This window comes from Penaeus vannamei, chromosome 3 (genome assembly GCF_042767895.1).
Source record: "Penaeus vannamei isolate JL-2024 chromosome 3, ASM4276789v1, whole genome shotgun sequence".
NCBI classification, from domain to species: Eukaryota; Metazoa; Arthropoda; class Malacostraca; order Decapoda; family Penaeidae; genus Penaeus; species Penaeus vannamei.
Window position 1 is genome coordinate 2,555,274 of NC_091551.1, and position 12,500 is coordinate 2,567,773.

At 39.6% G+C, this 12,500-nt stretch overlaps 1 protein-coding gene across 2 annotated transcripts in view; it reads left to right on the forward strand.

The window, feature by feature from the left end:
• The window catches only part of LOC113806747 (aquaporin homolog protein drip), a 54,393-nt gene that overhangs the window by 31,474 nt on the left and 10,419 nt on the right, over positions 1 to 12,500 (forward strand). For both annotated transcript variants that reach the window (XM_070140003.1, XM_070139997.1), the window contains exons 2-3: positions 7,888 to 8,031; positions 11,112 to 11,321. In XM_070140003.1, the coding sequence (XP_069996104.1) occupies positions 7,888 to 8,031; positions 11,112 to 11,321 (354 nt within the window). The remainder of the gene's footprint in view (positions 1 to 7,887; positions 8,032 to 11,111; positions 11,322 to 12,500) is intronic.

Genomic DNA, 12,500 nt, shown 5'->3' on the forward strand with positions numbered 1-12,500 from the left:
ATTTTCTATCTCTCATAATCATCATCTTTCGCATTTCATATATTCTTCATGTACAGTTTAATGTGTTATAATCTGTAGGCCTATGTATTCATCAGCATGACGAAGGAAAAGGCCTATAGCCATTCACTCCCCCCCCCCTCCCCCCCCCCGCCCAATCTCCGTCTCCTATATCTATATTCTTGTCATTCATACCCTTACCCATACCCATACCCCTAGCCCTACCCATACCCAAACCTATACCCATATCGCTAGCCCTACCCATACCCATACCCATACCTATACCCATATCGCTAGCCCTACCCATACTCATACCCATACCTATACCCATACCCCTAGCCTTACCCATACCCATACCCATAGCGCTACCCATACCCATATCCATACCCATAGCCCTACCCATACCCATACCCTTAGCCCTACCCATACTCATACCCCTAGCCCTACCCATACCCATACCCTTCTAGTCTTATTATCCTTCCCATTGCTCCTCCCTCTCTATCCTTTTCCTTCCTTCCCTTCTACCTGTCTTTTTTTCTCTTCTCTCTCTCTTCATCCCTCTCCTTCTCCATTTCCTCCTCCCTCCCTCCCTTCCCTCTCTCTTTCTCTCTCTCTCCCTCTCCCTCTCTCTCCCTCTCTCTCTCTCTCTCTCTCTCTCTCTCTCTCTCTCTCTCTCTCTCTCTCTCTCTCTCTCTCTCTCTCTCTCTCTCTCTCTCCTCTCTCTCTTCCCCCCCCCACTTCCTTCCTTCACCCCCCCCCACTCTTAGTACCCTCTGACCCCCACCTTCTGCCCCCACCATCCCAACCCCACTCATTAGCCCAAACCCCCTCACTCAACTCTAGAATTATCAACCTCACGAAGGCTTCAACCCCTTCCCCCTCCCTCCTCCCCCTACTTCCTTTTATTTCTCGTTCTGGAACACAGAAGGAAAAATAATCATGATATTTTTTTTTTTGTCTGTCTCTCTCGTTTTCGTTCTCTCTCTCTCTCTCTCTCTCTCTCTCTCTCTCTCTCTCTCTCTCTCTCTCTCTCTCTCTCTCTCTTCTTCTTCTTCTTCTTCTCCTTCTTCTTCTTCTCCTCTTCTTCTTCTCCTCTTCTTCTTCTTCCCTCTTTTACCTCTTCTTCTTCTTCTTCTTCTCCCTCTTCTTCCTCTTCTTCTTCTTCTTCTTTTCCCTCTTCTTCCTCTTGTTCTTGTTCTTCTTCTTCCTCTTCCACTCCCCCCCCCCTATTCTTCTCCTTTTTCTTCTTCCAAGGCCTGGCGTCGTATAGGCCTACGGAAAATCAGCTTTTGTGTTCATGATTAGCATTCAGGTGCGAGATAGGCCTACCGTTTTTTGCTGTTGTTATTTCTTATTTTGTTGTTTATTTTTGTTGCTTATTTTGTTGTTGTTGCATTTGTTTTGTTGCATTTGTTGTTATGCGGGTTACAGGAAGGGGGAAAGGGGGTGGGGGTGGAAGGGAGGTGGGGGGTAAGAGGGGTATTTCTCCGACTTTATATAAGTGGGGGGAAGGGTGAAGGGAGAAGGAAGAGAAGACGAAGGTGATAAAACAGAGAACAATGTTTAAAAGAGAGAGAGAGAGAGAGAGAGAGAGACAGACAGACAGACAGACAGACAGACAGACAGACAGACAGACAGACAGACAGACAGACAGACAGACAGACAGACAGAGACAGAGACAGAGACAGACAGAGACAGAGACAGAGAAGAAGAAGAAGAAGTAAAATAAACACATCAAGAGGAAGCAAAGAAGACATCCATTAAAGGGAGGAAGGGGTGGGGAGGGGTATTAGGGGGGAGGTACGACAGGGGCAACGTTCGATTCCCTGAACACAATGACACAGCGAAATAATCCTTTCAAAACATGACGAACACTTCCTTTTTTTCATCAGAGTTCACTTGGTCCGTGAAAAGGCAAAGAGGAAGAGTAGATATAGATGGATGTAGATAGATGCAAGTAAATGTAGAGAGATAGAGATAGATAGAGACAACTATGGATAGATGTGAATAAATGTGTATACATGTGTGTATGTGTGTGTGTGTGTGGAGAGAGAGAGAGAGAGAGAGAGAGAGAGAGAGAGAGAGAGAGAGAGAGAGAGAGAGAGAATTAGATATTCTTCGATATATGACTAGATAGTTAGAAATAACTCAAGAAAGTAGATATAATTCAATATCTGGATATAATTAGATAAACTTTTATATAACTAGATAGAGATAGATATGATTATCTATATTTCGATATACTTTCACATGATTAAATATAATTCTATATACTTTGATATAATTAGATGCGGCAGATGTAAATTAGATAATAGAATAAAAGGATGAATATAAGATAATTGAAATGTTGTGATGAAGATGAAATTAGGAGTAGATAGGACGATAATAAAGAAAATAAAAAGAGATAAGATGATGTAAATAAAACAATGATTAGATAATAAAATGATCAAACCAAATGAAAAAGGATAATTTACAGATAGATAAGTAAAATTAATACTAACCCAATTACACATGCACAGGATTTGCATATAAAATAGATATATTATACAGATCTGTATCGATATAAGGTGACCAACAAACATAAAAAAGAATTAACATGAATACAGTTACTCATTGTAACGTTAACAGATCTCTACATATCACAAAATCACAAATATACCGTACAAAAAATAAAAATAGGAAAGATAAAGACAAGATTATCTGTTTTATGTCAACTATATAAGATAGTCACACATATTTCGTATTTTTGATATCATAAAGCCTCTATAGATGATTTGACACAAATTTCTAAAATTTTTATTACAGATCCTGTTCAGAAAATAAAACAAATGTACGTGGAAAGATAACAGTTAACACACTCAACGTAGAAAAATAGAGAGAATGTGGAATAACATCATCTGTTCTTGCATAACAAAAGCAGAAGAGATAGAAAATAGAATAACATCTTCCGTTCTTGCATAACAAAAGCAGAAGAAGAGATAGAAAAGGGAATAACATATGTTCTCGCATAACAAAATCAGAAGGACAGAGAGAAAAGGGAATAACATACTCTGTTCTTGCATAACAAAATCAGAAGAAGAGAGAGAAAAGGGAATACGATCTTCTGTTCTTGTATAACACCGTCCAAGATTTGTTATTCACGTCTTGTGGGCAGTCAAGAAGGATATATAACAGATATAAATAGGCTTAGTGTTCAGTGACCTTCGAGTGTGCTGTTAGGATGTATGTGTGTATTTCAACCTTGGAAGGATGGAGGGAAGGAAAAGAAGGGTAGGAGAAAGAGGGAAGGAAGGGGGAGACGAAGGCAGAGAAAGAGGGGGAGTGAGGGAGGCATGAAGAAAATTAACCAAGAAAGGAGGGAAAAGAAGGAAGCGTAGGAGGGAGAGAGAGGGAGGCATGGAGTTAGGGAACCAAAGAGGGAGGGAAAGAAAGGAAGGAAGGGAGGGAGAGAGAGGGAGGCATGAAGTAAGGGAGGAGGAGGGAAGGAAGGAGAACGAGAAAGGAATGAGGAGGAGAGAGAATCATAGAGTGAGGAATAGATAGACAAAGAGATGAAGATACTCAAATACAAATAGATAGATAGCTAATAGGTAGATTAGCAGAAAGAAAGAGAGTAGGAGAGATGTTAACTGAAGAATAAAAAGGTTATCAAATATCTTTAGATGGAGATATAAAAATAAATTTATAAATGAATTATTGAATGAATGTAGTAATTTGGCACGTGAATGAATATGTGAATAGATAAAGAGATGATAGATGAAATGTATGAATTATTGAATGAGTTATCATATCAACTTATCTATCAATATATAGACTGATGGATAAGTAAACATATTTAATGGATAATAATTATTGAAATAAAACATTTAAGTAAAATATACGAAATGATAAGTGAGTGAATTAGTACATGAGAAAAATGAATAACTCTGGAATAATATATTAAAGATGATAATCACCATTATTATCAATGATTTATCGTTCATAATGTTACTTGGAATGCAAAAGGAGCTATGAACTATGTTGTTTAAATTATTTTAAAATTTAGATTATTTTAAAATGATAATTATGATAAATACTTGTTAATTCATCACACTTTACAGAAAATAATAATTGTAAAAAGAGTGATTCTTATTGTCATTTAACATATCATTCATTGCCATTTCTTTGCAACTGATAAAGTGATTCTTATTGCCACTTGCATATAAAGTTATTGCAGTTGATAAACATTGCAACAACAAAACCAAAATGACATATCACGGTGTTTATTTTTTATAAAGCTTTAAACCGGTTTTTGCAGTTTATAAAAAGGTGTCGTGGTTTGTCAAGTTGCATTGCAGGCGCGTGGGGTTTGTCAATTGCACTGCTGTTTGTTTGTTTGTTGTTTGTTGAGTGTGTTTATGAAGAAAGGTATATTATCTATTTATCTTCCTCTCCTCTTTCCCCTCCTCCCTTTCCTCCTCTTTCTTCCTCTCCCACCTCTCCTCCTCCTCCCCCAAATCTCCTCCTCCTCCATTCTCCATCCTCTTCTTTCTCCTCCTCGTCCTGCCTCTCCTCTTCCTCCTCCCCCTCCCTCCCCCTCCTCTACTCCATTTCCTCCTCCTCTTCCCCCTCCTCATCCTTTTCCCCCTCCTCCTCCTCTTGCTGCTCCTCCTCATCCCCCCCCCCTCTTCTCCTCCCCTCTCCTCCTTACCACCCACTCACCCTCCCTCCTGCCCCTCACCCCTACCCCTCCCCCCCCCTACACACACACTTCCGGTAATGACGTGCGTTGAAGTCACACTTAGCGCCTCAAGTTACACCTCGAACCACGCAAGCACTCGCACGCAAGCAGGTGTCAGTCTCTCTCTCTCTATCTATTTATCTATTTATCTCGCTCTCTCTCTCTCTCTCTCTATCTATCTATCTATTTTTCTCTCTCTCTCTCTCTCTCTCTCTCTCTCTCTCTCTCTCTCTCTCTCATTCTCTCATTCTCTCTCTCTCTCTCTCTCTCTCTCTCTCTCTCTCTCTCTCTCTCTCTCTCTCTCTCTCTCTCTCTCTCTCTCTCTCTCTCTCTCTCTCTCTCTCTCTCTCTCTCATTCTCTCTCTCTCTCTCTCTCTCTCTCTCTCTCTCTCTCATTCTCTCTCTCTCTCTCTCTCTCTCATTCTCTCTCTCTCTCGCTCTCTCTCTCATTCTCTCATTCTCTCATTCTCATTCTCTCTCTCTCTCTCTCTCTCTCTCTCTCTCTCTCTCTCTCTCTCTCTCTCTCTCTCTCTCTCTCATTCTCTCATTCTCTCGCTCGCTCTTTCTCTCTCTCTCTCTCTCATTCTCTCATTCTCTCATTCTCTCTCTCTCTCTCATTCTCTCATTCTCTCGCTCTCTCTCTCTCTCTCTCTCATTCTCTCATTCTCTCATCTCTCTCTCTCTCTCTCTCTCTCATTCTCTCATTCTCTCTCTCTCTCTCATTCTCTCATTCTCTCGCTCTCTCGCTCTCTCCTCTCATTCTCTCATTCTCTCATTCTCTCTCTCTCTCTCTCTCTCTCTCTCTCTCTCTCTCTCTCTCTCTCTTTCTCTCTCTCTCTCTCTCTCTCTCTCTCTCTCTCTCTCTCTCTCTCTCTCTCTCTCTCTCTCTCTCTCTCTCTCTCTCTCTCTCTCTCTCTCTCTCTCGCTCGCTCGCTCGCTCTCTCTCTCTCTCTCTCTCTCTCTCTCTCCCATGAAAGAGTTTTCTGAATTTCCATTTTTTCTTCTCTTTAAGGGGGGGGGGGGGCTCGCCTGTTTGTCTGTTTAAGTCTGTTTTGTTCAGGTTCGTGTTGTTTTGTTTACTTATTTGTTGTTTGCGTTTGTTGTTGTTTTTTCTTGTCTTTGTATCTTTCTATTTCTATTTTTGTATTTGGTTATTAATATCATGATGGACACGATTATGTGGATTGCTATTATCATAACAATTATGATATCATTTCGTTATTATAATTTGATTTATCTTTTAGATGTCTTAATTTTTTGTCTATTTCATTTTATCACTCCGTCCTTGTTCGTTTTTTTTTCCTTTCTCCCTAAATCTACCACATTATTTAGTCTGTATTTGTTGATTTCCATTTTTACCCAATTTCAAAATTCAAATTCCTTCTCCACCTCTCTTTCCCCCTTCTCTCCCTTCCACCTCCCTTCCTTCCCTTCTCTTCCACATCCATCCCTCCTTCTTTAATCTCTCTCTCCTCCATGTCCCTCCCTCCCCCTTCCCTCCACCTTCCTCCACCTCCTCCTCCCTCATCCTAAACCCCATTCATTCAAATCCCAATTAACCGTTTTATTACACATTTTCCCCAATCATCACCCTTACTTATATCCCCCCCCCCCCTTCTCTTTCTCTCCTAAACCCCATTCATTCAAATCCCATACCAATTAATCGTTTTTTTCCAATTTTCCCCAATCATCACTTCTTACTTATATCCCCCTTCTTCTTCTTTCTCCTAAACCCCATTCATTTAAATCCCATACCAATTAATCGTTTTTTTTCCCAATTTTCCCAATCATCACCTCTTACTTATATCCCCCCCTTCTCTTCTCTCTCCTAAACCCCATTCATTCAAATCCCATACCAATTAAACGTTTTTTTTTCCCAATTTTCCCCAATCATCACCCTTACTTATATCCCCCCTTCTCTTTCTCTCCTAAACCCCATTCATTCAAATCCCATACCAATTAAACGTTTTTTTCCCAATTTTCCCCAATCATCACCCTTACTTATATCCCCCCCCTTTCTCTTTCTCTCCTAAACCCCATTCATTCAAATCCCATACCAATTAAACGTTTTTTTCCCAATTTTCCCCAATCATCACCCTTACTTATATCCCCCCCTTTCCTCTTCTCTTTCTCTCTCCTAAACCCATTCATTCAAATCCCATACCAATTAAACGTTTTTTTTTTCCCAATTTTCCCAATCATCACCCTTACTTATATCCCCCCCCACTTTTCTTTCTCTCCTAAACCCCGAATTCATTTTCAAATCCCCATACCAATTAAACGTTTTTTTTTCCCAATTTTCCCAATCATCACCCTTACTTATCCCCCCCCTTTCTCTTTCTCCTAAACCCCATTCATTCAAATCCCATACCAATTAAACGTTTTTTTTCCCAATTTTCCCCAATCATCACCCTTACTTATATCCCCCCTTCTCTTTCTCTCCTAAACCCCATTCGTTTAAATCCCATACCAATTAATCGTTTTTTTCCCAATTTTCCCCAATCATCACTCTTACTTATATTCCCCCCCCCCCTTCTCTTTCTCTTTCTCTCCTAAACCCCATTCATTTAAATCCCATACCAATTAATCGTTTTTTTCCCCAATTTTCCCCAATCATCACTCTTACTTATATTCCCCTTCTCTTTCTCTCCTAAACCCCATTCATTCAAATCCCATACCAATCGTTTTTTTTTTACAGATTTTCCCAATTTTCCCCAATCATCACTCTTACTTATATTCCCCCCCCCCCCCTTCTCTTTCTCTCCTAAACCCCATTCATTCAAATCCCATACCAATTATTCGTTTTTTTCCCAATTTCCCCCAATCATCACTCTTACTTATATTCCCCTTTCTCTTTCTCTCCTAAACCCCATTCATTCAAATCCCATACCAATCGTTTTTTTCCCAATTTCCCCCAATCATCACTCTTACTTATATCCCCCCCCCTTCTCTCTCTCTCCTAAACCCCATTCATTCAAATCCCATACCAATTAATCGTTTTTTTCCCCAATTTCCCCCAATCATCACTCTTACTTATATTCCCCTTTCTCTTTCTCTCCTAAACCCCATTCATTCAAATCCCATACCTATCGTTTTTTTTTACAGATTTTCCCAATTTTCCCCAATCATCACTCTTACTTATACCCCCCCTTCTCTTTCTCCCCCTCTAGGCTGTGGGTCATGTCTCCGGCTGTCATATCAACCCAGCCGTGACATGTGCCATGCTGGTTGCCCGTCACGTCTCCGTCATTCGGGCACTGATCTACATCGTGTGCCAGTGCCTCGGTGCCATCGTCGGAGCGGCCATCTTGAAGGTGAGATTTGTGGCTCTTAGCTCTTAATTGCTTGTTTCAATGGGGGAGGGAGGGAGGCATTCGCTACTAATTGCCTACTAATTGTAAATTACTAATTGGTAATTTACTTTTTTTGGCTATAGTGGGTGGGTAGATTAGTTTTTAATGTTTTAAATAAAATGGGTAGTTTACTTTTTATTAGTCTGTATATTTTAGATCTTAGCGGTCAATAATGGGGTAGTTTACTCTTAATGGGCTGTTTCAGAATACTTTAAAAAAATGGTTTATGACTTAGCTGATATTTAATGGACTTTAGCTCCTAAAGACCGCTATTTATATGTCTTTGGCTTTTAATTGGTTAAATTCTTCATTGTCTTCAACCCTTAATATTTTTTGTATTATACCCCTATTTTTTATATATATTATATGTTATATATACTAATATGTAATAACATAATTGTTTAAGTTCCGTATGGATTTTGTTTTTCTTGGGCTGTTTTTAATATATAATCTTTTTTTCCTCAAAGCTGCCATTTCAGAGGTAAGTTTGGTTGGCTTATTAACAAAAGAATGTATTTAAATGGGTTGTGATATGGAGGATCCTAAATATAATTCATGGTTGGTCGGTTGCTAATGGTCTATAGTCAGTGGGTTTATTTAACACTTAATGGGATGTGAGTTACGAATTGGCATAACAAGACATTTCGAAGAGCTTTCTGTACCTATGGTGAATTATGGTTATTTAACTTTTAGTTAACAATATTTAGTGTTATCGTTTGTTTTTTGTTTGTTTTTTCATTATTCCTCAATGTATCTGTCATTATGTTTTTCTTTTTTCCTTTATTGGGCTATGCTAAGCTGTCAAGCCACGTTTCTTTGGCATATTTTATTTAATAGACGATCTATTCTTTCCTATTTTCTTTATATAACTTTTTATAGTAGTATCCCCAACTACCGTGCATAACTCTTATACTAGATCCTAAGTACTTTATATTTTATCCATCATACTCAGTCCTTGATATTTAATACTTATTACTGAAGACTTGATCAGTAGAGAAACGCCAGATTAAGATTCAACTCGGGCATCAGTCATGCGCCTCTTATAGGGAACATTAAAACACGAGATTCATTGTTATTCATGTATTCTTACGTGGGGTGAAAAAATTTACTCTTTGGTATGCTTAGACGACGATGTCGAGGCGGAGTAATGTTAGTCTATATATATATATATATATATATATATATATATATATATATATATATATATATATATATATATATATATATATATATATATAATTTTTTTTTTCCTCTTTTTCGTCTACTTTTTAAAATTCGTCTTTTCTTCTTTCTTCTCATTATCCCTCTTCTACTCCTGCTTCTTTATTTTTTTCATTCTCCTTCTCTTCTCCTACTTCTCTTCCTCCTCCTCTTTCTCCCTCTCCTACTTCTCTCTTCTTTTCCCACTATCCTCCCCCTTCTTCCTTTTCTCCTTCTCCTGCTCCCCCTCCTCCTTCTTCTTCTTCTTCTCCCTCTTGTCTCCTCGGTCACGTCTTGCAAAACTTAAATGTTTATTATGCAAACGTTGAAAAACAAATGAATATTTCTCTTTCACTATCGACTATCACTTACCATTTTATTCTTAGTGTTTTCCCACATTCCAATTGATTTGGAAATTTATATAAAAGAAGAGAATAATAATAATTATAAATACATTAAGAAATAATGAGAAATGAGAAAAAATACTAACTGGTAGCTCTCGACCGTGATAAAGTGCACAGTCATCTTCGGAGTATTTGCCTTCAGCCAGAATGGTGCTAAGCAACCGAATGATGAGAGGAAGAGGTAGATGAAGAAGAGAGAGAAAACGAGATAGAGATAGATATATAGATAGAGAGACAGATAGAGATGTATATAGAAATAGAGATAGATATGTAGATATATATATATATATATATATATATATATATATATATATATATATATATATAGAAATCGAGATAGATATATATATAGAGAGACAGATATATATATATATATATATATATATATATATATATATATATATATATATATATATATATATATATATATATATATATATATATATAAAATAGAGATAGATATATAGATAGAGAGACATATATATATATATATATATATATATATATATATATATATATATATATATATATATATATAGAGAGAGAGAGAGAGAGAGAGAGAGAGAGAGAGAGAGAGAGAGAGAGAGAGAGAGAGAGAGAGAGAGAGAGAGAGAGAGACAGACAGACAGACAGACAGAGAGGGTGAAAGGTGTTGGGAAAAAATAAAAGAAATAGAATTTTAGAAAGAACGAATTAAGGAAAATACATCGCACATACACACGAACAGACATTCACTTAGATAAACGAAACACACGAACAAACACACACACACACACACGCGCGCACACACAGGTATAAGCCCTATGTTCCCATTACCTTTTTTAGGGTTAATGTCACTCAGTGTTCCTGGCAGGACCTGGTGGGAATATTCTCATACGCACCACGTAACTCGTAATAATTATGTGTGTGGGTCTTCGAAGGGAGGGAGGGAGGGAGAGAAAGAAAGGAGGAAAGGAAAGGAGGGAGGGTGAGAGAGGGAGGGGGGGGGAGAATTGGAGAAGGAAGAAAGGGATGAATATATATAGATAGATAAATAACTGGATAGACAGATAGATAGATAACTGGATAGACAGATAGATAGATAACTGGATAGACAGATAGATAAATAACTGGATAGACAGATAGATAAATAGCTGGATAGACAGACAGATAAATAACTGGATAGACAGATAGATAACTGGATAGGAAGATAAATAGAAACTGGATAGACAGACAGATAGATAACTGGATACACAGATAGATAACTGGATAGGAAGATAAGTAGATAGAGATGAATAAATGGATAATCGAATAAACAGATAGAGATCTAGACAGATATAAAGTTAGGAAGAACGACAGAAATCGTGAGAGCGCGTGTTCCTCCACCGGGCCACATCACCACCATAACGACAACTGCATCACCACCCGCGTAACCCTTTCCCCTCCTCTTCCCCCCAGGGAGTGACCCCCGCAGATATCCAGGGGTCCCTTGGCATGACCCTGAGGAACGAGAAGATCGACACCGCTCAGGCATTGGGCATCGAACTCCTCATCACCTTCGTCCTCGTCATCACCGTCTTCGGGGCCTGTGATGAGCGTAGGAACGACGTGAAGGGATCAGCTCCTCTCGCCATTGGCCTGTCCATCACCACTTGCCATCTCTTCGCCGTGAGTAGGAGCCCGGGCTGGTGTGGGCGTTTTTATTTTTTTTATTATTATTATTATTATTATTATTATTTTGAGGGGGGGAAGGGGGTGTTGGAGTAACGACTTTTTTCGTGACTGATAACTTTTTTTTTTTTTTTTTTTTGGAGGGGGTGTATTGGTATGACTGATGAGTTAAGGATAAGTCCGATATGCGAAGCTGAGCCTCGCCCGGGTTATGAGGGGAGCCCGGCCTGTGCCGACTAATGTCGACTCAATTAACGTGTGTTGGTGCTGACGCGATGCAGCTTAGCCCTTACCCACCGTGGTGCCCAGCCGCAGCAGTAACCTCCGGGCGACAATTGCAACTTCTCGCGCCTGGGCGGGGCGCCAATCGCCAACCCCTAATTTATCGGTATAAGCCGACATGTTACCACTGTAATAGTCAGGAGGTTACTGATGGGTTCGTTGTGGGTTTTCTTCGCTTCGTGTGACTGATGTCTTTGTTGTGTTTCCTTTTGTTAAATTTTGCCTTGGCGTGACTGATGACTTTGTTATTTTCTGTGTGCGTGTGTGTGACTGCTGATTTTGATGTGGGTGTGTTCTTGTTTTGCCGTGGTTATACCCGACTCTTTGACGTGGGTATACCTGTCTCTTTCTCGTGGATATACCTGTCTCTTTGTCATGGGTATACCTTCTTTTCTCTTTGCCCTGAAGTATGTGGTTCCCAAGACTGGGTTTCCCAAGATTATAATTAATAACCCAAATGTCGAGGTAGTGAGTATGTTGTACCTTGTAATGTAGTTGTGAGTAAGATTCCGGTATAAGATTCTTACTGTGGTGTCACGTAAACCAGCGGGGGTCATGTGTAGCCATGGTGTATACGAGGTGTCGTGTGTGCCTGTGGTGTTATATGTTGCCTTGGTGTCGTCTGAGAGCTGCCGTGTGCCCCATTGGTGTCGTGTCCCTGGTAGCATACCTGTGGTGTCATAGTGTCCACGTGATCATACACGTGCTATGCCCACCTTCTCTCTCCCTACCCCCTTCTCTTCCTTCCCTTCCTTTCCTTCTTTTCCTTGCCTTTCCCTACCCCCTTCTCCCTCTCCTCCCTTCCTTCCCTTCCCTTTCCCTGCTCCCTTCTCCCTCTCCTCCCTTCCTTTCCTTCCCTTTCCCTGCTCCCTCTCCTCCCTTCCTTCCCTTCCC